The sequence below is a fragment of the Protopterus annectens genome, chromosome 13.part0 (genome assembly GCF_019279795.1).
Source record: "Protopterus annectens isolate FY-2018-M chromosome 13.part0, PAN1.0, whole genome shotgun sequence".
Taxonomy (NCBI): Eukaryota; Metazoa; Chordata; order Ceratodontiformes; family Protopteridae; genus Protopterus; species Protopterus annectens.
The window spans coordinates 724,803,560-724,830,624 of NC_056747.1; the positions used below are offsets into that span (position 1 = coordinate 724,803,560).

Here is a 27,065-nt window from a genome sequence, read left to right on the forward strand (position 1 = left end):
GGAGAATCCTGAGTAGGTTCCAGATTTTATCTGGTCTGGGGGGACCTTCAGGATGACTCTTTTTCTGAGCAGCTTTTTGCTGCTGTCTCCCTGGAACATCAGGGATTCATTTCATTCTTGCACAGGGAATTGGGGAAAATGGTATGATATAACCTCTGGATATAATTCTCTGCACCCAGGAGTCTTTTGTGATGTATGCCCAGGCTTTTTGGTGCAGGGACAAACGACCCCTGACTACTTCCAAATGACAACAGTCAGGCAACCTTTCGGGAGTGCTGGTAGGGTTTGTCTGAGAAGGAAACCCTGGTTCTTTGGGCCACCTCTGCCGATGGGACGACGTCTTTCATTAGAGCCCCCCACCTCTGCCGCTGGGAGAATCATCTCCCCAGAGTCTTGGAAAGGACCCTGGGATTTGTGGAACCACATCTTTCTACCTCCCTGCTGATTCCTGGAAAAAAGATCTTTGAGAAGTAGAAAAATGGATCCCCACAGCAGACAGGGTCTTTCCTTCTTGCTCTCTTCTGGAGAGAGTTTCTTTTACTTCTGGGCCAAATAGGGAAGATCCATCAAATGCAGCACTGATGAATGAAACTTGAAGGGGTCTAGAAAATCGCACAGGCACATCCAGACATATCGCCTAATGGCTATGCCCAAACTGGTTGTCTGTGAGTTACCCTCTTGCAGCATGGGATATGTCAACCTCATGGACATGTTAACTATTGACTGAAGGGTGGTCAGCTGTGAAAAGACACTATTTTGGTACTCTGTAGACATGGACCCAGAAAGAGACTTGGAGAGCTCTTCAGTCAAATCTCTTTGCAATCTAATGAAATGTGACAAGTAATTCAACAACTGCAGAGCAAAGGCCACTGAAGTATAAATGCGCTTACCGAATCTGTCCAAGGCCCTGGATTTTCTGTTACGGGGATGGACAGAAGTGCTCTGCTCTGCAAGCTCTTTCTTAGTGGTTGCTGCCACAACCATGGCATCAACTGGGACCCCCTTGCTCCAGTGTGTTTTGTCATTTGGGGGGGGGGGCTAAAAAATTTATCTGGACACATAGGGATGGGCTCTACAGTATCCAATTCCTTCCATGTGTGGCAACAGACTAGGTCTATGAGCTCATCAGTAGGAGGAGCAGGTCACCACAGACGTAGCCAGGCCAAACCCAAAAGGCTCCAGGAACACAGACTCCTCTTGAGACAGGGTGTCAGAAGGCCAATCATCTTTTTGCTTTCGGAGCTCAAATATGTATCCAAATGAGAAGTCTTCAGGTGGAGATCTGGGAAACCCTTCCCCTTCAATGAAATCAGTGTCTTCAGTGAGAGATTACCGAGGGGAATCTAAGCGTCTATTTTTGCATATTCTCTTCTGAAAACCTCATCAGTGGGATGGTGTGGTTAGACATTGGAAGTGACAGGGGAGTCCTGACGGACTGACTGGAGACTTGGAACAGGCTGGCTGTCCCAGTGGAATAGAAGGATGAAGCTCAGAGCAAAGACAGACCCAAATGTAACAAAGATATATGATCCAAGGGGGTAGGGTTGACCTTTCTCTATGTAAAGAGAAGGCAATCTCCACAATCTTGATGGCAGAGTGTCTAGAGGAAAGAGAAGCTGGAGGTATTGTAGCTAATACTTCCTGTGCCGCTGACCCCTAAATCCCTTGAGGCCCTCCACCTGATGATGGAATCTGACCCAAGCTGTACAGTTTTGAAGCTCAGAAGGGCAAGGATGGCTCCAATAACTTCGGAGACAACCCGGCTCCCCAGATCCGGCACAGATGCTTTGGATCAGACAGTCCTCCTGCTCCAAAAGGTTCAGATCTGGACAGCTCAGGGAACTGACCAGAGTCAAAGAAAGGCCCGTCTTCAGATCTGACAAGGACTCTCCAAGGGATCTTGGATCTGAGGGCTCCAAAACCACAGGTTGGATTGGAGAAGGAAAAACTAAGGGAGGACTTGTAATAAGCAGGCTCACAGATCTGATGGGAAACAGCACTGGAATTACCCCCACCTGAATCTGAGTTCTGTGCAATTTCCTCATCTTCCTATCCACTTCAGCCATGGACAATCTCCTGGAGGACCTAAGTGATTTACGTGGAGACTCCTAGAAAAATGGCGGAGGGAGTCGAGAAGGTATCAGATCTAATGAACAACAAGATGACCAGATCAGAGGAGATTTAATTTTTGAAGTGGTAGGATCCATGACAGTCTGCTCTGATTTCTTCAAAATTTTTGATGGTGGCTCTAAGGATGGAGCCAAAGATGTTGATGGGTCTGGAGACCTCTTCCTGGTATCCTTGTTTCTGGAAGCTGAGTCAGACTTTCCTTTGTCTGATTTCCTAGAGAGGATTTCAGCCCCAGTTAAAATTGAAGGAGGAGGAGGAGGCCCTTAAAAACTAATTTATTTGTCTGTTAGCAAGTGCCCTGGTATTTTAGCCAACACAGATGGAACATCCCTAATCTAAATGAGTTGAGCCCAAGCAATAGACACACTCCCTTGTGGGCATCTGAATTAGGTATTTTGTGTCCACAGGAAATGCATTTTTTGAAACCAGTTGGCTTGTCTGCCATAATGGAGACCAAGGAGTACAGTCCTACCCGCACAACACACACAGAAAACAGAAAATCAAACTCTCAAGCTTCACAAAAAACAAACAAAAAAAAAAAAAGTGAATTACAAAATGGAAGAAACCAGCAGAAAACCCCTCCCCCCCAAACAGCCCTATAAACTACACTGAAGGGAAGAGGACTGCTGATAGAAGAAAGGGAAGAACAGAAAAAGGCGCCAAGCGCTGAAAAGGAAAAAGAAGGGTAAAGGCAGAAGCCTAACGCTATTGAACGCTAAACAAGAGAGGGGAGGAAGAGAAAGGTCTAAATTACCCGAGAGAACAGAAAATTTCACTTAGCTGAAAGGATATCAAAGACAAATTTCTCTGAAGAAAGCTGCGAGCCAGGAATCCCGTCTGTTGTGAAACGCGACAAACGAGACCTGAGGGTTAGACGTTAGAAAGGGATTATGGGAGATGGGAGGAGCTCGAGCCTTTAGTCTTGTCTATAAAGTGCCATATCAGATCTGACATCAGATTCAAGACCCAGCTGTGATGAATAATGAAATGGATAACATCAGATCAACGCCTTAAAGGGGTCGACAAACCTGCACAGGCTCTTCCAGGCATGTCTCCTGAGGGCTATGCCTGAACCAGCCTCTCATGAGGTTCCTTCTGCAGCATGGGAAATTAACCTCACTGAGGAATTAGCAATGGAAGACAAAGTGGTCAGCTGGGGAAAAAACCTTCTTGAGGTCCTCCTCCAACAGTGAGTGTGTCAGATAGGTAGAGATTTTCTTAATCAGATCTCACTGAAGGCAAGTGAACTGTGCCAAATAATTCAATGCTCTCAGTGTAAAGGTGGCTGAGACATACACACACTTCCCACGCCTGTCCAAAACCCAAGACTCCTTGTTCAGGGGATGAACAGTGGAGCTCTGCTCAGCTAGTTGCTTCTTAGTGGCTGCCGACATCACAATGGCATCAACTGGGACGCCTTTACTCCAGAATGGGTGGTCACTGGGGGGGGGACTAAGGTATTTGTCTACTCATTTGGGAATGGGCTCCATGGGGTCAGGTTCCTTCCAAGCCCGGTGGACGATAAAGACAATGAGCTGGTCCACCGGGGGGGGGGGTCACCCATGACATAGATGGGCTAATAATAACAAGGCAAAAATAAATGGATAAATTTACTTAACTGACTGGAGGCTCAGAGTTGTGTCTGTGCTGGAAGGCGGCAAACAAGATCTGAGGGTTTGAAAAAGAGTGATGCAATGTGGGATGGGGACGAGTTTGAGGCTCACACCGTATGTCTGGAAGAAATGGCCAAGTCGGACCTGAAGACCCATTCGTGATGCATAATGAAATGGACATCATCAGATTTTGAGATTTATGTGCATCTGCCTGTCCCACAGGCCCTACACCTTCATCCTCATAAACACAGCAACCAAAGCAAAGTCTGAGGCATCTGTTGTAGAAGACAGGATCAGAGCTGGAGGAGAAAAGGAGAGACCAGGGTCAAGACTCAATTGGGCCATCCATGACTTTACCTCATTTTTTTTTTCTTTTAACAAAGGCAGAGAATTCAGTGTGCGTTGGTGTTGAGACCAGACTAATTTGAGAAACCATTCTATTTTAATCATGTGTTGTCTTGCTAGAAGTCTCAAGAGATTCGTAGAAGCCATAAATCCTAGGAATCTAAGATATTCCCTGGCAGGAACTGTATACTGATTGGGAAGAAATTCAGGAACTGATTTAAACAGAAGTGTGCTTTTTCTTGGGGTAGAAAAAGCCCTCTGGAGAAATGCAACTAGTACACGTCCTAGAAAAACTATCTGGTGAGCAGGACCGACTTAATATTTTTGAAATGTTCTGTTTGAATCCCAGACTGAGAAAGAAATCTTTGATCCAGGAAAGGGATTCCTAACATTCTGACTATGACTTTGCAAATATAAGACAATCATCCAAATAAAATCCCAAGAAGAAGGATAATCGTTTTCTTTATAAAATAATACAATGTGGATTTTTTTTTCCCTGAAGGGAACTTATGTGCCCAGCCTTGAAAGACTAGCCAAATGACACTCCTCTGAATTTCAAAAGAGGATCTTACATCAAAAGCAAGAAAAGTCTGAAGTGCTTGGTGCTCAAACCATCTTATTTATTAACCCTGTTTGGGTGAGTGGAAGACGCTCTAAAGCTTTGATTATTGAGCAGCTGGGTTTACCTTTGGCAGGAGTAATCCATACAGCTTAGGCTACTGCAGCATTGATCTGAACATCTTCCTATGTTAATTCAACGAGGTGGCATGTCTGTGGACAGCTCTAATGGTCTCCATGGTTAGCTCAGCTATCATGAAAGCAGCTGATGGCACTGGCCTTGAAGTTGTTAAGAACAGGACTACGAGCTAGATCTTTGTAGACAGCTAGAGTAAAACCCCAAATCTACAGAAACTGCCTAACAATATTAAGACATGGTGTATGACCTGGATCCAACCCATAGTGGGGATGACAGTCCTTCTATGATCCAGATAATCCAAGACTGATTAGCACTCAGGTTGATTAGCACTCAGGTGCTGCAGGAACTGGGGAGAGATGGGAAAGAGAGGCTTTCCAACTCTGAGAGGGAAGGGGTACTGCTTGTGATGAACAGACATCCCAGTTGATGGGGATGCTCCAACATGCGAGATCTCGGTCCTGGGGAATTGTATTGGGGACACTTAAGATAAAATTGTGCAGACATACAGCAAATGGTCAACCAAGTGCTCACAAATGGGGAAGAAAAATATAGTGTGCGCTCTTCCACTACTTGTAGAAATTTGAGAAAAAAATGTCGTTGCTAGTCTTCTGCAACTCCAGGACTCAGTATGAGAGTGCAGCTATCCTAAAAGCCAATTGTTTGTATATGTAGAAAGCTATTCTGCACATTCAAAGGGCTACATTGTGCTGCTTTCCCCGGAGCCCTTGATATACTAAATCTTAGAAATCTTTTGCTCACTCATGTCAGAACAAACAAGTGACTGCCCAAGACTAACGCATGGTGTTTTGAGGAGTTTCGCCTAAAATAAATCTTGTTTGAGCTATCAAAATTACTTTGTATGGAACGGCAGCTTCTGACAAGGTGAGAGTAAGGAAATGCCATCCAAACAATCAGATTTTGCTCTTCCATAGAAGTGAATCATGCATGACCAGACACAAACAAGAGCTGTGCAAAATTCTGAAGTACCCCAGGCAGCAAACAAAGGTCTTAAACTGTCCTGACTTGGACTAAGCTTTTTACTAAGTAAGACTGTATGATTAGGAAATTGGAGTGAATGAACAAGCAAATAACCACTAGAGCAAGCGACTTAAACCTTAGCACGGATATAAATAGGACGTGCTGGAGGGATAGATTTATCACTCAGAGACTCTCTATGCTGTGGAATAGAGTCCCGGTCCATGTGAGGCAGAGCACCTCGCTGGCTCTGTTCAAGAGAAATCTTGACCTGTGGATGGGAGATCATAGGTTTACCCCGGGAATCATCTCTGTGTCACTGCTGGACAGAGGCACAACAAACTAATGGGTACAGTAAATTTTCATATAAGGGGTGGCGTAAGCCACAAAAATTCGGGCTAGGCTTATAAATGCCTTGGGGCAGATAGCCTAGTATAAACCTATGAACCTATGAACCTATAAATACAACAGCTAAGACCAAAACCACCCAACACAATGAAAGGCCTGTTTGTTGATGGTGAATATGCATGAACACATACTGAGCGTCAGGAAAAGAAGGAATTTTAGGTGTGTTCTGTTGAGACAGCATGGTCAGTGAAAGTCTGAACATAAGAGTATGCAGTGGGGATACAGCAACATGTTGAATGATGCAGTCAGTAACTTAAGAAAGGGGGGAGGGGCAGGGATAATTCATCTCAACAAATGACACAAACCTGAAGCAGTTGAGGTAGATGCTTGATCATCTTCTGGCTGTACTGTCTGCCGCACAATCCTCTCAATTTCTAATATATCCATCCACTGACTTAGTTCATTTTTCAACTCTGCTAATCGCTGTTGCGTGGCTATCTTTTCCCTTGCCAGACGTTCCATCTCATGTTCATACTCTTTCTCTTTTCTTTTTAGTGTCTGTGAAACAAATTAAAAATACAATTAGCAAACCCAAAAAAAAAAAAAAAAAAGGTAACAGCATGATGCAATCAGTGAACATGAAATGCAGTTACTTTTACTGAAAGCCGCAGGGTACACTCCTTGCTATACAACACTTCAGTAGTTTAGATTATGAACTGCCCATACACTAAACAGAGAATTTACAGCAAAACATTAACCGAGAGCCAACATCTAGATGAAAGAAGGCCAGCCTCCTTACCCCAGTGTACCTCCCTGCTCCATCCAGAATATTTTTTTTTATTGATGACCTACGGGACTGGACTTCAAGGACTCTTTCAGCCACGGCCTAGTTCAAAACAATTCCAATAAATCAGAATAAAAATAAGAACTATGTAATAACAAAAAAGAATACAGGCAATGCCAACTAACTGAAGTATGCCAACCATGTACACAAATTAAATCACAACTATCGAGCATACAGCTTAATAACATGCTGCAAAGGCTGAGATGTGCACTGAGATGGCTGCAGGCTCAATGTATAAGCTTGAAATATAATTTAACAGTGCTAGAAAGTGTTTTAGAGCACATGATATGGACATGTACTGCTATGTAACATCTCTTGCATATTTGTGGAACTGTTAGCATTGCTGCCTCACAGCTCTTGGTTCTCTGATTCAGTTCTTAGCCAGGGTGCCTTCGCTGCACAACCTGCAGTAATCAAGGATACAATGAAAACTGACAACTTAAAACAACATACTGGATATTCTACATCGAAATATTAAACAACATATTGGATACTCTACACTGAAATATTAAATAACATACTGGATATTCTACACCGAAATATTAACATACTGGATATTCTACGCCAAAATCCCATTAGTATGAAAAAAGGTGAACAACCACAGTTCTACCCACCAAAAGAAAACAAGTATTCAAACTGTAAAATAAAGGTTGCCATACAGAAAGACACAAATACTACCATATGCAAGATAAAACAGTGTTACCAACATTATCTCCACCTCACTAACCTTCTTAATTTAAAAAGCAACTTTCACATAAAAAAAAAAAAAAAAAACTCTACCCCTTCAAATAACTACAAATAGTATAAAAAATCTATTAATACCTACTGTATTGAAAATAAAACTGGCAGTACATGACTGGTAAGCCTGTTACCAAATGTACAAAAAAGAGAAAGCATCAGCTACAGCACTCAGACATCCTCATGTTCAGTAGAGTACTCATAAGCAGTACATCCTGGATGGCAAACACCCCTGGCGGTGAAAGCAGAAGGAAGTACTATGAAGTAACACTGGACAATGTCATAATTAAAAGAAATGTTTTTTTCAACTAATGCCACTGAACAATAGCAAACCATTAATTACATCTGCATATGGGTAAACTGAGCATGACCCACATCTAGACATGTTACTCTGTTTAAGCATAGCATGTTTTACCAGGAAATTATGCTTTGGATAGTATGCATGAATAATTATGACCTCAACAGCAAAGCTGAGGAGGTCAAATATATTTGCACGGGTCTCTCAAAGTACAACTTCTTGGTAAAACAAGTTAAGATACATTTTTGCTGGGATTCAAGCTGCTCTGGTAGCATAGAAGAATAAAGCCCTGACTAATACCCAGGTGACCTGGGTTTGACTAGTGGCTCGGACAAGTGACAGAGTGGCAGGGAAGGGATGGGGATGCTTATCCTGTGGGGAGGGCAGCGACATGGGAGTCTCTCTGTGATGATCCCTGGTGGACACTGGGGACGTCATTGGGGGAGGCTTAGACCAAAGAAGAGATGTGGGGGTGGACCTTTCTAAGTTGCCAATTGGATGCAGAGATCGCCAAGCCTGTGGGACACCCTTAGGATCCACGACTGGCCACAGCAATACGAGATTAAGTCCAAGAGGGTAGAAGATCAGCTGGTAGACCTGCTGTGGATGTGGTGCACTGAGTGTCAAGCCAATGGAATGATATAAGGGGACAAAAAAAAAAAAGATTTTGGCTGGGATTCAGAAAGGGCTACCACCACAGGCAGAAAATAACTGGCAGCAGCACTATCTAATTCATAGACAGGCTTACAGCAATGAGTCTCCACAGCCATGCTAACTGCCTATATGTTAATTTGTCATATGCTCTCGACAGAAATGCTTGCAGGAAGGGACTTATTCACCTGAGAGACTCACAGAAATGCTCAGGTGTAAAAATTATCAAGGTCAGCTGTGTTAATTAACAAGGACACAATTCCAGGTTCGCACATTACTTCTAATGGGACAGATATCATTGTAGGCAAGTGTTGGGAGCGTGAGTGTGTGTACACATGTGGCAGTGTATCTGCTTGCCTGCAGATGTGCGAGCGATTTCAGGTGTGTGTGTGTGTATATATATATATATATATATATATATATATATATATATATATATATATATATATATATATATATATATATATATATATATATATATATATACACACACACACACACACATATATATATATATATATATATATACATACATACATACACACACTTTTGTAAATCCACCCATATGTCGACCGCAAAAGACTCCCAAACACCAACACTGACATGCTATCCGACGTGTCGAGAAACAACCTCAGCACGTGCAAAACTTAAAATAAAACAAACTACAAAAACATATTTTTTGTAAGAGGGCAAGCCACCCCTGCACTCCCTACACCCCCTGCTAATTAAATACACTACCTGGGAAACACCATATTCCCCAAACCCGAACTGTGCAATTTCTCACACTCGTTGACCAAATGCAGCTGACTGAACAGATGTTGAAAAAACATCTTTTACAGCAAAGGCGATCCACCACCCATTCATTTTATTTATATACATTTATATAGGTGAATGGGTGAGTGTATCTGCAAGTTCATAGGCTGGCACTAGGCTATCAACCCTAGGGCCTATACAAGCCTAGCCATAACAATCCCCTGGATATTTCTTCCCACAATATTTACTTTCCTGGACCCCTGATTATTACTCAGAAGATGTTTTGTGATACAAAACCTGTTGTTCCATTACATTTCTAAGTAACTTAGAGTAGTACTTAAAAAGTGATTCTAGTGTCCACCCTCCCCCAGTGTTGGACCGAGTGTTAAGTGAATGGATGTGTGTGTTTGTTAATGTGCCTTACTGTGGAGGATATTTCATGTATGGTGAGTGCCTGTGTATGTGTGGGACTGTCTGAGTGTGTGTGATAATGAATGCCTGAATGTGAATGTGTGTGTGTGTGTGTGTGTGAACTCCCACAAGAAAAAGGAACAAAGCCAGTAATATTGGGGGAGGGTGGACACTAGTATCACTTTTTAAGTACTACTCTAAGTCACTTAGAAATGTAATGGAACAAGTTTTGTATCACAAAACATCTTCTGAATAATAAGTATGAAACTCCAAGGTCTGGCATCACTGACTGAATGTAACTGTCCGTTATTTACAAGGGACAAATGTAAGAGGGAAAACCAGGGACAGTTGAAAGGTACAGGTGTAGGTGTGTGTGTGTGTGTGTGTGTGTGTGTGTGTGTGTGTATCTGAATGTGTATGGGAGAGTGCCTGTGGCCAACAGATACCTGGGCGACCCAGTGGTAATTACTGCAGGAAAGGGTTGATTAGCATTAGTGGTGACATCATACAAATTAGCTGACAATGAGGTTTTCCTCATTGCGGCTAATCATGCCATTCATACCTACAGTGCCCCTTTTGGTTACAGCTGTTTACACAAGCTTAAGAAAAGTTCAATGAATCCCAGCTTTAATTCTTCACAGTGCATGGCATATATTCTTTTTTTTTTGGTTTTATTAGTTTCTTTCTCTTCAATTAGCCTGTCTGAAAGAATATGGGGTATACTTTTTTCACCCAATCAGAGTCAGCTTGAGTTGTAGCTGATTCATTTGTTTGAAGACTAGTTTATTCACTTTATGCAGATTCAGACCTGGTGACTCAGAGGCCCCTTTTATTAAGTTCTTTAAGTATGATCTATTTAGGTGAAGTTACCTCAACCCTTCACAATGTATAACATTTAATTTAGTCAGTGTTTTCACATCTTTGCTTTCAGGGTTGCCTACATTTCTCTTTAATATGAGTAATGTTTTGAATATATAGTATATACAGTACTTAGACAAAAACACGTTACTTTTAATAAATAAATAACTACGCTTATGTTACACTCTTTGCTTATACGTGCTTTCATTTTTTTACCTTGAACTGGGGGTGACTATGCTTTAAATGTTATTACACTGCTTCGCTCTTTTCGCCAAAACAGCCTAGCACGTTATGCATTGTTAACAAGGCTGTAATATGATCATTTCTGTAGCACAACAACCATTCTCCATGCATTAAAACAAGATAATTATATTAAATCACGTAACTGTGACAGCTGCTTTCTTCTCGGAGAATAACGTACTGTTTCAGTAGGATTAACATCTTCAACACAACTTGTATTAGACTGGAGTTAAACAGAAGTTTTTTTTAAGGTAATCTAGTAATGATTTGTTGGCTTTTTTAAGAAATTTTAAGGTATGACTGTAATAAAGAAGCATTCCACAGTGTAGGACCAAGGATGGAGCTTTACGGTGAGTGAAAAGATTGTCGTGTGGAAATGATAAGGTTAACAAAGTTAACAAGGGAGGCAGAAACAATTCTAGTGGATTGAATGAAATTAAATAAATCAGCAAAACTGTATGTTGTTTTAGAATTTAACATAACATGTTATAAAACCATCATGCAGACCTGAGATGACAGAACATTGCTAAAATGAATACAAGAATAATTTTTTTTAACCCCGACAACAATCTTTTCTATAGAAATAAACAGACACATTTACAGTTAATCTATCAAACATGATGTGGTTAATAATCAAATGAAGTCAGTTATTAAAACAGCTAGCCTGCTTACAAATTCAAGCTCTGCCTGAAAAGGATCTAACAGTGTGGTAACTCATATCAAAAAGTGGATAGCTTACAAGAGCCATGTTAACAAATGAAAAGATTTGACTACATTTAAGAAAGCTTAAACTAGACCACAAGCAATGACTTTTTAAAAAAAGGCCTCTGGTAAGCTGGAGAGCAGACAGAAAGAGGTCCTTTACAAACAGGGTTGCCACCTGTCCCAGTTTGAGCGGGAAATTCACAGTTTCAAAGAGTGCACCCTTACGCTTGCAGTAACTATCATTTTCTCTAAGCAGCCTCACGGCTTTGGTTATTTTCATGGCCTTTTTCCTATATTCTACTGATGTCACCAGTCCAGACCTGCAGGGTCAGGGTGCCTGTGAGGTCTAGGTGGTAATAATCAGTCTGTGATTGAATGTAACCTCAAATGGGGCAGTACCAAGACCAGGATTTATTAGGAAGAGGCAAATAAAGTCAGTGGTCATGGAAGCAGCATCTGTTATCTATGTTTTGGAATACGTTTAACTTTACTGGCATTTGAAAAAAATGTAGTCGGCCTGAATTCCAAAGTCTTGGGTCCTGCGTCGGTTGCTGTCTCCTCTTCCATGACGTAAGGTCGTCAAAACATGCAGCCGACGCCATTTTCTTTAGTTTTTCTTGCCCCCGATTTCAGGTGCCCCCAAAAAGGTAGCAAAAAAAAAAAAAAAAAAAATATATATATATATATATATATATATATATATATATATATATATATACATACACACACACACACACACACACACAAGCATCAATATAAACTTTACCCTCATCTACAAGCAAATACACCACATAGGTTGTAGAAGATAGAGAAGGAAAGATAAACTCCAGAATGACAGGGGGATGGCGGGGGGGTAACCTGGACTGCAACAGTGAATACACTCGAACATCTACATTTATGGTAAGTGTACACAACTGTACTATGTTCTTCGTGTTTTACTGTTGCAGTCATTACATTTGGAAAGAATCCCAAAGCTATGGTTGGGAGGCTGGAGCTAAACAGCATTAGGTGCGGCTATAAGACCCTGCAGCACTGCAGTGGCAAAGCCAGCCCTGGACTTAGAACAGAGGCGCAAATGGTAATGCTTTGTAAAGGTGTGAACAGAACTCCAAGTAGCAGCCTTTAGAATGTCTTTGGTTGGTACTCCTCTGAGAAAGGCTGCCGAAGTAGCTGCAGCTCTGGTGGAATGAGACCTAATGCCCTTGGGCACAGGTTTACCATGGTGTAAGTAGCAGAAATGGATGCAGTGGCTTATCCACTTTGAAATTGTCTTGAGATAGCCTTTCCTTCTGATCCTGCAGCATATGACACTAGTAATTGCTCCATTTTTCTTAGAGCTTTTGTCCTGCTCAAGTAGAATCTTAGCTGTCTGTGTACGTCCAAGGAATGCAGAATTCTCTCCCCTTTGTTCTGCGGATTTGGATAAAAAGTTGGCAGATGAATTGTTTGGTTAAGAGCCACACTGGAAACCACCTTAGGCATAAAAGTAGGATTTGTCCTCAGAGACGCCCTGTCTGGGTAAAATATGATAAAAGGCACTACAACCATGAGGGCCTGTAGCTCTGAAACCCTTCTTGCTGAAGTAATTGCTAGTAGCAGAGCTATCTTCCATGATAAGAACTTTACATCAGCGGTAGAGGCTGGTTCAAATGGAGGCAGGGTGAGTTTTTCCAACACATAATTGAGGTACCATGCAGGTAATGGTGATCTTCTAGGAGGCCTTACGTTTTTGGATCCTCTAAGATACTGCTTTAGTAAAGGATGAGAAAAGATTGGTGGCTCTGTACTGTAATGAACCGAAATGGCAGAGGCATGGATTTTGATTGATGAGAAAGATAGGCCTTTGTAAAGCATCTCAGTTAAGTATTGTAATATCTGAGGAATATGCGGTTCTGTTGTATCAGTTCCTAGTGTTTGATTCCAAGCACAGAATCGCTTCCATTTGTCAGTATAAGATTTTTTTAGTACTAGGCCTTCTGGCTTCCAAAATGACATCCATCACAGCTTTACGGAGAGGTGTCGTTCGCATGATTACATGATTAGCCATGCTGCCAGGTTCAGAGTCTGTAGTTGATTGTGCAGGATCTGATTGTTTTGCTGGGACAGTAACTGTGGTCTTTGAGGCAAGGTCCAAGCTGGGTATTGAGACAGGTTCTTTAGGACTGGGTACCAGTATTGGCGGGGCCAGTCCAGGGCAATTAATATCATCTTTGACTTCTCTTGTCTGACTTTTAGAAGGACCTTGGGTAGAAGAGGCAGAGGAGGAAAGGCATAAACTGACAGGTTTTCCCAACTGTAGGATAGGGCATCCACTTTCCATGCTTGTCTGTGATAAATCCTTGTGCAGAATCTTTTCAACTGATAATTTTGAGGAGAGGCAAATAGATCTATGTCTGGGCTCCCCCATTTCTCTGTTATCATGCTGAATACTTGTGGATTTAGTTTCCACTCGTGAGGATCCATAAGGTTTCTGCTTAAATCGTCTGCCAGAGTGTTCTGTTTTCCAGGCAGGAAGATTTATTTGGTAGGTCAAGGCTGTGTCCCACAGTGCCATGGCTAATCTGCAAAGGGGGTATGAGTGTGTGCCCCCTTGCTTGTTTAGTGTGGTGCTGTCCGTCTTTATCAGTAGTTGTCCTGGATGTAGTAAGTCCTTGAAGGCTGTTGGGGCATTTTGAACAGCTAGCATCTTTTTCTGGTTGATATGTAGATGCATTTGATTTGGTGCCCATATGCCCTGAATGCATCTTCCTGCCATGTGGGCTCCCAAGGCATAATCTAATACGTCTGTTGTTAAGGTTTGGCTGGCAGGGGGTAGAGTGAAGGGCCGTCCCATGTTTTGGTGACAGGCCTTTGCCTACCATAGAAACTCCTATTGCAGGCAAGGGATGAGAGGAATCATTGTTTCCAGACTGTGTGAATGTTGACTCCAAAAACCTTTTAGGTACCACTGAAGTTTCCTCATATGCAGTCTTGCATATGGAATTAGTAGGATGCAGGATGCCATGAAGCCCAGAGCCTGAAGAATTTGTCTTGCAGAAGACTGGGTTTTTGTTGCCATCAGCTTGAAGTGAGTAGTCAGTTGCCTTTGTTTGTCTGACGGAAGGTAAGCCATCTGGGCAGTTGTATGTAAGCTTGCACCCAGGAATGTTATCTTTTGAGAGGGTACCACCTGTGATTTATTTTAGTTTATTGTGCACCCTAGGCATGCTAGATGCCTTTTCACAAATGCCAGGTGTCATAGAAGAGTGTCCTTGTTCTCTGCTTGAAAGAGACAGTCGTCCAAGTAAGGATATATTTGAATACTTCTTTGTCTGCAAAATGCAATTACTGGTGCCAGGCACTTTGTAAAGACCCTGGGCGCAGCAGCAGATAAGCCAAAGGGCAGTGCAGAAAATTGGTAATGCATTAAGCCAGCCTTGAATCTGAGGTATCTTCTGCACGACTGTCTTATTGGGACATGCAGGTATGCCCCTTTTAAGTCTAAAGTCACCAGCGAAGCATTCTTGCCCAGCATGGGCAGAAGCTGTTGCAAAGTGAGCATTTTGAATTTTGGAATGTCCAGGTATGTGTTTAAAATCGATAAATCCAGTATTGGCCGCCAGGCCTTGTCCTTTCTGGGTAACAAGAACAGTCGAGTAAAAACCTTGTCCTTTTTCCTCTTCTGGTACTGTCTGAATGGCCCCATATCCATGAGAGACGTAACCTGTTTCTGTGCCTCTGCCCATTGTTTTTTTGGCAGGTGTGGCCAACCATTTGCCATTGGCAGTGTGTGGAAATGGAATCTGTATCCCTGTGATACGATGTTCAGTACCCACTTGTCCTGGGTTATTAACTGCCAATTTTAAGCAAAAAGTGCTATTTTCCCCCCTATGGGTGCTGCCAAAAGATAAGTGCTTGGTGTAGGCAGAGGGAAGTCATTGGGATTGCTTTCTGTAGGTTTGCACTTTTTCTCCTCCAGATTTGGAGGTGGATACGCCCCCATTGCTTTGACCTGTATGAGACTTGAGCCTGGTACCTGGAACCCTTAGGGCATCTGGATTTGCCCCTTTGAGCTCTGTCTGACACTGGAAAAGACCAATTTTTTGTAGGCTGGTGTCTACTGAATCTAGGTGGCTGCACTTCTAAGAAATCTTTAACAGTTTGCATAGATTTCGCTTTGTCTTCCATTTTCTTTAAAACCTCTTCCGCCTTAATACCAAACAGTGAATCGTGCTGTAAAGGTGCATCTAGAAATTTAGCTTTAACATGATCAGGCAAATTTTGTTCCTTTTACCAGGCATGCCTCCTAATCACAGATCTGGTAACCGCAGCCCTGCAGGAGGCCTCTAAAGAATCAAAACCACATTGCAAAGTATGCCTTCCAACTTGTTCAGCTGCATGCAATAACTCCTGCAATTCCTTATTTTCTGCACATTCTGAAATCAACATAATTTTCTGTTTCAGTAATCCCATAACATGTTGGTACTTAAGCATATGAAATTGACAGTTTAAGGCCCTGATTGCCAAGGTTGCAGCTGTATAAACCTTTTTCCCCCATCTGTTTAACGCCCTTGAATCTCTGTCGGAGGGGGTAGGGTTTTTTTGCTGATGAGGCCTTAACTCCCTTTGGACCCTGTGAAATAGTTTCAGGATCAGCAGCAGGGTTTCTAAATAAAAATTTATGAGAATCAGAGACCTTGTAATACCTGTCAGGCTTACTGGGAACCGGAGGTAAAGAGTCAGGGGTCAGGCTTGACTCCAAAAATACATCATCCACAATGTCTAACACAGGGGGAATGGCTAAAGGCTTGTGCTGAGGGAGGAGGAGGAAATCCACGAGAGCCTCTTTTTTGATTCTGAGAAGTCTTGACTCTCCCAGTGAAAATGCTCCCTCAAAGTAAGCAAGGTTTGGAGGAGATGCAGATGGAACAGACTCCTCAGCATCAGAATCCTCATAGAAAGGTAAAGATAAATCCTGATCAGAAGAGGAATCAGAAGAAATAGAAACCTGATCTGAAGATTCCTAGTCAGTGTCTTGCCTAGGCCTCTTATCTACAGTGGGATGGCTCAGGCATCGTTTTTTTAGTTTTAGAAGGTGTCTTTGCCTTTGATTTTGCAGCTTTCCGTCGGTTTGATATAAAAATGTTGAGGTCTGAATACAACCTCAGACGCCGGTGCCTGCTCAGTGGCTCTGGACCCATCCAAGGGAGATACATCCGTCGGTCCAATACCTTGAGTATCTTGCGGCATGCTGGACTCCACATGGGTGTCGGTAGAGGCCTGCGACTCGAAGGTAGCGGGTATCAGGGACTGCGAAAGCACCTGAGTACTGGCGAACCGGCGACTGGCTTAGGAGAAGCTTTGTCGTCAGTTTTGGATCTCGACTGCCTTTCTCTGTCCTTTTCTTTGCGTTTTTTATGTACTCCGGGTAGTCAGATTGCTATCCGACGACATCTGAGTAGTTAAATCTGTTTCCAAAATACTTAGATGCAAAAATATACAGACGCTTAATAGTGCGTTGGTTAAATCTAGCACAAAACCGACAACCAGGCACGTTGGGATCAGGGCCTAGGCAAGGAATACAGTATAAATGGAAATCCTTATGAGGTATTTGCTTCCCACAAGTAATACAATTATTAACTTTTTCTGACACTGGTAAAAAGCAAGAAAAAAAGTTTCCCCAACAGGGTACTTAGCTTTATTGAAGACTTCGGTTCCGAAACTCAAACACGAATATTTCAGTAGTTGGCCAACTGGCACCTGAGAAATGCTTCTGCTTCGGGCACCGCACAGCAAGAAAGACTAAAGAAAATGGCGTCGGCTGCATGTTTTATACCCCTGACGACCTGACTTCATGGAAGAGGAGACCGCAACTGATGCAGGACCCAAAACTTTGGAATTCAGGCCGACTGAGGGCAACCTGCCCGCAGATTACCCATACGTAATGACTGCAACAGTTAAACACGAAGAACATCACTTCTGTGTGCAGTTCTTCAGCAGCATCTATTCAGTTAGGATAACAACTTCTGATTCGATCCGACTCCAGCTTCAGTGGTGGATCCTGCAAGCACTGGCATAGTTTGGTTGGTCCTGCACTGCTTTGTGTGGGAAATAAAACATAATCTTTCATATACCCTGTCAGTGAATTGTTCTTGCAATGTTTTTCCGCTCTGTAAACGCCTACACAGACGCACAAAAGTACAGTTTTGTACCTACCACAAATGTAGATGTTAGAGTGTCTTCACTGCTGCAATCATTACACTTGGGTTATCCTGCCATCAGGCGGGCCCGCAGTTGGACTGAGTTCCAAAGTCTTGGTCCGGCGTCGGTTGCTGTCACCTCTTCCCTGACATCAGTGCGCCAGGGGTTTATAAGTAGCAGCTGATACCAGTTTCTTCAGTTTTTCTTGCCCCAGATGTCAGGTGCCCCCAAAAATGGTATGCAATACATATTGCTAATTAAACATACAAAAAAGGTAACAATAAAACCTTCATTAACCAGCAACTACACCACATAGGTAGTATAGGTTAGTCCCATATAAGAAAGAGGGGCTGGCGGGTGGGTAACCTGGACTGCAGCAGTGAAGACACTCGAACATCTACATTTATGGTAGGTACAAAACTGTACTATGCTCATCGTGTTTCACTGCTGCAGTCATTACACTTGGGTAGAATCCCAAAGCTGAGTTTGGGTTGCTGGCTCTATAGAGGATTTGGTGCGGCTATGAGGCCCTGCAGCACTGCAGTGGCAAAGCCAGCTCTGGATCTAGAATAAAGAGGCAAATGTTAATGCTTGGTAAAGGTGTGCAATGAACTCCAAGTTGCAGCTTCCAAGATATCGTTGGTAGGTACTCCTCTAAGGAAGGCAGTGGAAGTGGCAGTTGCCCAAGTGGAATGTGGTCTAATATTACTAGGCACAGGTTTCCCATTTTGTGTGTAGCAGAGCCGGATACAGTGTCCTAGCCACTTTGAGATGGTCTGCTTTGAAATTGCCTTTCCCTGTGATCCTGCAGCATATGATACAAACAATTGTTCAGATTTTCTGAAAGCCTTTGTTTTGTCCAAGTAGAAGCGCAATTGCCTGTGTATGTCCAAGGAATATAGAAGTCTCTCCCCTTTATTTTGGGGATTTGGATAAAATGTTGGCAAGTGAATAGATTGGTTAAGAGCCACACTGGAAACCACCTTAGGCATAAAGGAAGGGTTTGTTCTTAAAGAAACCCTGTCTTGGTGGAAAATGATAAAAGGCTCTACTGCCATTAGCGCCTGTAGTTCTGAGACTCTTCGTGCTGAGGTTATTGCAAGAAGCAGAGCAATTTTCCATGATATATATTTTAACTCTGCTGAATTGGCTGGTTCAAAAGGAGGTAAAGTGAGCTTTTCCAAAACGAAATTGAGGTCCCAAGTTGGTGTTGGTGCTCTCCGGGGCGGTCTTATGTTTTTAGCCCCTCTGAGGTACTGCTTTAGCAAAGGATGAGAAAAAATAGGAGGATCTGTGTTGTAATGAGCCGAGATGGCAGAAGCGTGAATCTTAATGGATAAGGATAGTCCTTTGTCCAGCATCTCAGTCAAGTATTGTAGTATCTGAGGAATGTTAGGGACCAGAAGATCAAGGTTTTTGAACCTGGTTCCAGGCACAGAATCTCTTCCACTTTTCTGAATAAGATTTCCTGGTGCTAGGCCTCCTGGCCTCCAAAATGACATCCATAACAGCTTTAGAGAGAGAAGTTGTCTGATTGGCTAAAGAATCTGCCATGCAGCCAGGTTTAAGGTTTTGAGCTGACTGTGCAGTATCCGATTGTTTTGCTGAGTCAGAAGGTGTGGAATTTGAGGCAAAATCCAAGGTGGTCCTTGAACTAAGTTCTTTAAGATTGGGTACCAATGCTGGCGTGGCCAGTCTGGAGCAATCAGAATCATCTGTGGTTTGTCTTGTCTGGTTTTTAGGAGTAGCTTTGAAAGGAGAGGCAGTGGTGGGAAGGCATAAACGCTTAGGCTTTTCCAGCTGAACGAAAGAGCATCCACTTTCCATGCTTGTGTGTGATAAATTCTTGTGCAGAATTTTTGTAGTTGGCAATTTAGTGGGGAGGCAAAGAGATCTATGTCCGGGCACCCCCATTTTTGCATTAACATGCTGAAAACTTGTGGATTTAATTTCCACTCGTGAGGATCCATGATGTTTCTGCTTAGGTCGTCTGCCAGAGTATTTATCTTTCCTGGCAGGAATTGTGCTTGCAGATGAACTTGATAAGTTATAGCCGTGTTCCACAAGGTCATGGCTTGCCTGCATAGGGGGTAAGAATGAGTGCCCCCTTGCTTGTTTATGTACCACATCACTGTGGTGTTGTCTGTCCTTAATAGTAATTGTCCTGGATACAGAAGGTCCTTGAAAGCTGTTAGGGCATTTTGTACAGCCAACATCTCTTTTTGATTGATGTGAAGAGGCATTTATTTGTTCTGTGGTCCATTTGCCCCGAATACATTTTCCTGCCATGTGTGCTCCCCAGGCGTAATTCGAGGCATCTGTTGTTATCGTCTGCCTGGCTGTAGGAAGAGTGAAAGGCTGACTCTTGTTGAGGTGACATGCCTGTGCCCACCATCAAAACTCCTGTTGTAGGCAGGGAATTAGAGGTATTACTGTCTCCAAGCTGTGAGAATGTTGAGACCAAACACTTTTTAGGTACCATTGTAATTTCCTCATATGCAGTCTTGCATATGGAATTAGTAGAATGCAGGATGCCATGAATCCCAAGGCCTGCAGAATTTTTCTTGCAGGGAGTTGGGACTTTGTTGCCATCAATTGAAAATACTGAGTCAGTTGTCCTTGTTTGTCTGGCGTGAGATAAGCCATCTGGGCCGTTGTATTTAAGCTGACACCCAGGAATATTATCTCTTGTGAAGGCACTAGTTTTGATTTTTCGTTTACTGTGTACCCTAGGCAAATTAACAATCTTTTTATGAACACCGGATGCTGTAGGAGAATGTCCTTGCTCTCTGCTTGAATCAGGCAGTCGTCCAGATATGGATATATTTGAATTCCTTTTTGTCTGCAAAATGCAATTACTGGTGCCAGGCACTTGGTAAAGACCCTGGGCGCAGTAGATAAGCCAAAGGGCAGTGCAGAGAATTGGTAGTGCATTGAACCAGCTATGAATCGGAGGCATCTTCTGCAATTTTGTCTGATAGGGACATGCAGGTATGCCTCTTTGAGGTCCAAAGTAACAAGCCAAGCTTTCTTGCCCAACATGGGAAGGAGCTGTTGTAGTGTCAGCATTTTGAATTTCAGAACATCCAGGTAAGTACTTAGAGTGGAAAGGTCCAGAATGGGTCTCCAGGCTTTGTCCTTTCTGGGTACCAGGAAGAGTCTTGAGTAAAATCCTTGTCCTTTTTCCTGCTGTGGTACTTTTTGAATAGCTCTCATGTCCATGAGAGCTGTTATTTGTTTTTGTGCCTCTGCCCATTGATTTTGTGGCAGGTCTGGCATTCCTTTTAGCCTTGGAAAAGTGTGAAAGTGGAACCTTTAACCTTGAGACACAATATTCAGTACCCATTTGTCTTGGGTAATTGCTTGCCAGTTTTGAGAAAAAAAGTGCTAGTTTCCCTCCTAAGGGAGCTGCCAAGAGGAAAGAATGTGGCATTGGAAGGGGGAAGTCATTGGGACTGTTTCCTGTAAGGTTGTGACTTATCCTCACCTTGTTTTGGGTTTGAAGCACCCCACTGTCGTGGTCTGTAAGAACCTTGTGGATGAGATCTGCCTCTTGGGCATCGGTATCGGCCTCTTTGTGGCCTGTCTGACACTGGAAAGGACCAATTCTTTGTAGGCCAATTTCTGCTAAATCGTGGTGGCTGTACCTGTAAGAAATCCTTTACTGTTTGCATAGATTTTGCCTTATCCTCCATTTTCTTTAATACCTCTTCTGCCTTAATACCAAATAAATTATCTTGCTGCAAAGGAGCATCAAATAATTTTGCCTTAACATGATCTGGTAAACTTTGTTCTTTTAACCAAGCATGCCTTTGAATCACAGATCCTGTAACTGCTGCTCTACAAGAAGCTTCTAATGGATCAAAACCACATTGCAAAATATGCTTTCCCACTTGTTCAGCTGCATGCAATAAATTCTCCACTTCCTAATAGTCAGGTTGTTCTGCATTTATACTCATTTTCTGTTTTAATTGAGACAGTAGATATTGTTGATACTTAAGCATGTGAAACTGGCAATTCAGAGCTCTCACTGCTAAAGTTGCAGAGGTGTAAACTTTCTTTCCCCATCTGTCTAATGCTCTAGAGTCCCTATCCGAGGGAACTGGATTCTTAGCCGTGGAAGCCTTAACCCCTTTGGGACCCTGGGAAATAGTTTCTGGGTCTGCAACAGGGTTTTTATAAAGAAATGTGTGAGTGTCAGGGACTCTGTACTATCTGTCTGGCTTTACTGGAGCTGGGGGGTAAAGAATCAGGGTTTAAACTAGATTCAGAGAACACATCATCCACAATGTCCAACACTGGCGGAATAGCAAGGGGCCTGTGCTGAGGTAGCAAAAGAAAGTCTCTGAGCCTTTTCTTGGATTCTGAGTAATCCTGGCCCTCCAAATGGAAATGCTCCCTCATGGTATGTAAAGTTTCCCCAAAAAGAGTAATCCTCAGGAGGAGAGGCTGAAGGAATGGATTCTTCAGCATCAGAATCCTCATAGGGGGGTAAAGAATATCCCTGGTCTGAAGAGGAATCAGAATATATTGAAACCTGGTCAGAGGAATCATAGTCTGTATCCTGCCTAGGCCTTTTATCAGGAGGGGGATGGGAACCCCTGATCAGAGTTATCAAGTCTTCGGCCATCCTGAGCATCTGTTTTTTTAGGCATGGAGGCCTGTCCAGGTGAATGCTGTACTTGCTTCTTTGTCTTTAGTGTCGGCTTAGTCTTGGCTGTAGTAGTAATGGTAAGTAGAGTAGGCCTGAAAACACCCTCAGAAGCCGTGCCTGCTCAGCGGCTCTGGACCCATCTGAAGGGTTAATCTCCGTAGGCCCAACACCTTTAGGCTCCAGAGGCCTAGGCACCTCCACGTGGGAGTCGGACGCGGCCTGTGGTTCTGAGGTAGTGGGTGTCAGGTGCTGCAAAAGCGCCTCACTGAAAACCGGTGACTGGCCTAGAAGAGGCTTCGTCAGTTTTGGGCCTCAGATGCCTTTCCTTATCTTTATCTTTGCATTTTTTATGCATATCGGTCGTCGGTTGTTCCGACAGCATTGTGTAATTAAACCTTCGCCCAAAGTAATGGCGAGCAAAATCAAACCGATGTTTAATAGTGCTTTCGACAACTAGTGACGTCGTGATCTGGGCCTAGGCATGGAATACAGTAAAAATGAAAATCCTTATGAGGTATTTGCTTCCCAGAAGAAATACAATTATTAACATTTTCTGACATCGGTCTGAGGCAAGAAAAATTTTCCCCAACGGGGTACTTAGCTTTATTGAAGACTTGGGTTCTGAAATCGAATTTGAAATCTCAGGAGTCGGCCAACTGGCACGTGCGAACTGCTTTTGCTTTGGGCACTGCGTGGCAAGAAAGACTGAAGAAAATGGTGTCGGCTGCTACTTGTATACCCCTGGCACTATGACGTCAGGGAAGAGGCGACAGCAACTGATGCCGGACCAAGACTTTGGAACGCAGGCCGACTGCGGGCCCGCCTGACGGCAGGATAACCCAAGTGTCATGACTGCAGCAGTGAAACACGATGAACATTTTTATTAAACATAATATAAATTGTATCACTGCTGCAGGAATAGACAGGCGCAGTAAGGAAGGGGATGTGGTTGTAACCAGACACACCATGGCATACCTCTCAAGTGTCCTTGATTTTGCCTCAGAATGTTGCTGTGACCCTCATAAATTTGATAATTTTATAATAAAACAAAAAGGATTAAATTAATTAAATAACTCTTGACTTCTTGTTCTTCAGAAACTGCACAGTGATACATATCGTCACATTCTAATAATTTTCTGAGTGAATTCAGTCAATATTTAAAAATAAAAAATGCCCCTGATTTTAGGTCTTTGTCATCATGGTTTAAACTTCTACATTTTGTTAATTTTTTTTTCAGCATGTTTGTTTGGCTAATGTGAATGCCTGTTTTTTGCCTTTACTTTGTGTAGCAGTGCCATGCAATAATATATATAGAAACACTTTGGAATCTCGAATTTCAGTAACTCGAGACCAAAGTGTAGAATCTGCAGATGTGCGAAACTGCAGAATATCGAACCGGCGGTACTGATGGCGTGTTAGGTAAGTGTGGTGTTTTTAAGGGTTTTGGGGAGGGTTGGGTGTGGGTTAGGGTACATAGGTGAGAGTGTGTGTGTGTCAGTGTTGCGAGTGGTGGTGTTTGTATCTGTGTGATGTGTGTTTGTGCGAGGGGGGTGCGGAATGTATGCTGGTGGGTTTGTATGTGTGTGTTGGTGTTGCGACCACAGAGTTGGTATATGTAAGTAGGGGGGTGTGGGGAGTGCAGGGGGCTTGCCCCCCTGCTTACAGTAAGGGTGTGTGTGTGTTTGTCTTGTTGTGCGGAGGTAGGTGTACTTGTGTTTGTATGTGTGCTTTAACAGTTGCGGTTTTGGGTTTCGAGGTTTTGTTTTTTCGGCTTTATAGTCTCAAAATACTGAAATTCGATATTTCAGTATTTCGAGATTATAAAGTGAATCCATATACATATATATAGATATACATATACAAATTATATAGGTTCATAGGTTCATACTAGGCTATCTGCCCAAGGGCATTTATGAGCCTAGCCCATAGTTATTTGGCTTTCGCCACCCCTTTAGTTTGAATAAAACTATGCCTATTATTTTTCTGTGCCTCTGTCAAGCAGTGACACTGAAGTAATCCCTGGGGTATATCTGCGATCCCCATCCATTGGTCAAGATTCCTCTTGAACAAGGCCAGCGAGGTGCTCTGCCTCACATGTACCGGGATTTTGTTCCACAGCATAGGGAGTCTCTGGGTGATGAATCTGTCCCTCCAGCATGTTCTATTAATAACCGTGTCAAGGTTTAAGTCTCCGCCCTTGTGGTTCTGAGGGATCTAGATTTTTGAGGTGAAGCATATTCATCAAATCAGGGTTTGACATGGCCTTATATGTCAGGCACAGGTCACCTCTGAGCAAGCGGTATGAGACTGAATAGAGCTGGAGTTCTTTCAGTCGGGCAGCATAAGACATATTTTGAGACCCTTTATCCTTTTGGTGAGGAACTTTGGGGCCTTTCCAGCTGCTGCAGGTGTCTGGTCAGATACATTCCGAATGGGGCATTGTACTCAATCATAGGTCTAATGAGTGATGAGTACAGGGGGCGATGACCTCCCTTGATCTAGATGTGAATCCCTTCATGATCAGGTGGGCAATGTAGAAGGTTTTCCTAACTACTTTAGCAACATGAGTGTCAAACGAAGGCTACTGTCAACCTGGGTCCCCAGATCCCTGATGACTTCTTCTGTGCTCAGTGGATTGCCACCTATATGGTAGCTAGGGGTAACCTTGTTTTTCCCGAAGGGTATGACTATGCATTTCTTGGCATTTAACTTTAGGCCATGGCTCTGGCACCAGTTATCCGCTTCTGTGAGGCCCTTCTGAAGGATATCTGTGTCAGATGTGTTTTCGACTATGGCGCCAGTTTGCAGTCATCTGCAAACTTTGTCAGCCATAACCCTCCTGTGTTTGCTTGTACTTCAGAAAAGTAGATGCCAAACAAGAGTGGACCCAGGACTGAGCCCTGTGGGACACCACTTGTGACAGGCTTTGAGTCTGACATGGCTCCAGCAACTCTGACCCTGTGGGTTCTGTCACTTAGCCAGTTTGCAACCCATCTTGTGATGTATGGGTTTACATTCAAGCTGATGAGTTTTTTGATGATACCTGAGTGGGGTATTGTGTCGAAGGCCTTTGCCAGGTCAAGGTAGGCTGTATGGACTGCCTTTCCCTCATCAATGGCCTTGGTAACTGTCTCGAAAAAGTCAACCAAGTTTAAAAGGCATGATCTGCCTTTGACAAAGCCAAACTGGGTTGGATCCAAAGTCTGCAAGCTCCCTATTTCTTTATTTATGAGTTCCATTATGATCCTCTCCATGGCTTTGCAGATAAGGCTTGTCAAGCTAATGGGACGGTAATTTCCAGGGTCGGTGGAGGCACCGCCTTGTGAAGTGGGACCACAGTCGCGGCGCCACTCCTTGGGTACGTATCCTGAGGTGAGGCTAAGATTAAACAGCTGTCCTAACTGCGGGTTTAATTCCTCATTGAGTTCATGGAGCACACAGCCGGGGACACCATCCGGTCCCATGGATGCTGTGTTTTTGCTTTGGAGAGAGCAGTTCTCACCTGGGCGTTGGAGATGTTGGGGGGCTCCAGTCCTCTGGTATAGATATCTCACGCTTTGGGTGGGAGAGAGGGGAGAAGTTTGCACTGAACCTGTCAGCCAGTATGTTGGCAATGTGTGTAGGTTCAGTAATCTTCACATCATTTTGAACTAATTCTGAGCATATCTGGGAGTTTCCTCCTAGGTTTCTAACATAGCTAAAGAAGGCCTTATGATTGTCTTTTGAATCCTTGGCGATTTTTCTCTCAAAATTTGCCTTGGATGATTTTATGAGAGCTCTTAGTTTTTTACTTATAATGATCAAAGGTGTCTTAACTTTCAAGGATTTTGCTCTATCTTGTAGTAGCTTCCTCCTTTTGTTGTAGAGCTTGTTTATGGCTGGGGTCCACCAGACTGGACGCTTGCCTTTGGTACAAAGAGTCTTAGTTTTTTTTGGGATTGCCTGATCCATGCAGTCTTGTAGGTGCTGGTAGAAGGCATTTGTAAGTGATTCAGCGGTTTGAGTAATGTTTACCACTGGCTCAGGGGCCTTAAAGGAGACCACACTAGTTTTAGAAGTGTGAAGTCGGCTTTTGAGAAGTTTTCACTGTGGTCTTTTTGTTTCAGGTGGGGCGGGATGAGGACCTCCAGCGAGATTAGTTTATGATCTGATCTCACCAGTGAGGGGTATACTTCCGGTGTTGAACATTGTGATCCCATGTTCGTGATGATGAGATCAAGTATGTTTTCTCCTCTTGTGGGGATGGTGACTAGTTGTTCCATGGCATTTGAGTTTATGAACGCCAGGAACCTTTGGGCTAGAGTGTTTGGGCTTGAGTAGTGTTCCCAGTCAATATTAGGGTAGTTGAAGTCACCTAGTATGATGGTGTTTGGAGATACATTTATCCCCTCCATTGTTTTCAGGAAGGCCATGTGAGGTTCCTGAGTTTGAGAGGGTGGCCTGTAACATGCTACAAATTGCAGAGCAGTCTTGCATATGGTTAATTGCACCTGGATGGTCTCCGATGCATCGTGCGTTGCCACCAACCTTGAGGTGTGGGTGTCCTTTATGAATATGGACACCCCCCCTCCTTTATTGGTGTTGTCCGGATTTTGGGGCCGGAACGCATGATATGAGGTGAAACC

At 43.2% G+C, this 27,065-nt stretch overlaps 1 protein-coding gene across 3 annotated transcripts in view; it reads right to left on the reverse strand.

Moving 5' to 3' along the window:
- The window catches only part of MNT (MAX network transcriptional repressor), a 701,036-nt gene that overhangs the window by 18,293 nt on the left and 655,678 nt on the right, over positions 1-27,065 (reverse strand). For all 3 annotated transcript variants that reach the window (XM_044054412.1, XM_044054414.1, XM_044054413.1), the window contains one exon: positions 6,474-6,666. In XM_044054412.1, the coding sequence (XP_043910347.1) occupies positions 6,474-6,666 (193 nt within the window). The remainder of the gene's footprint in view (positions 1-6,473; positions 6,667-27,065) is intronic.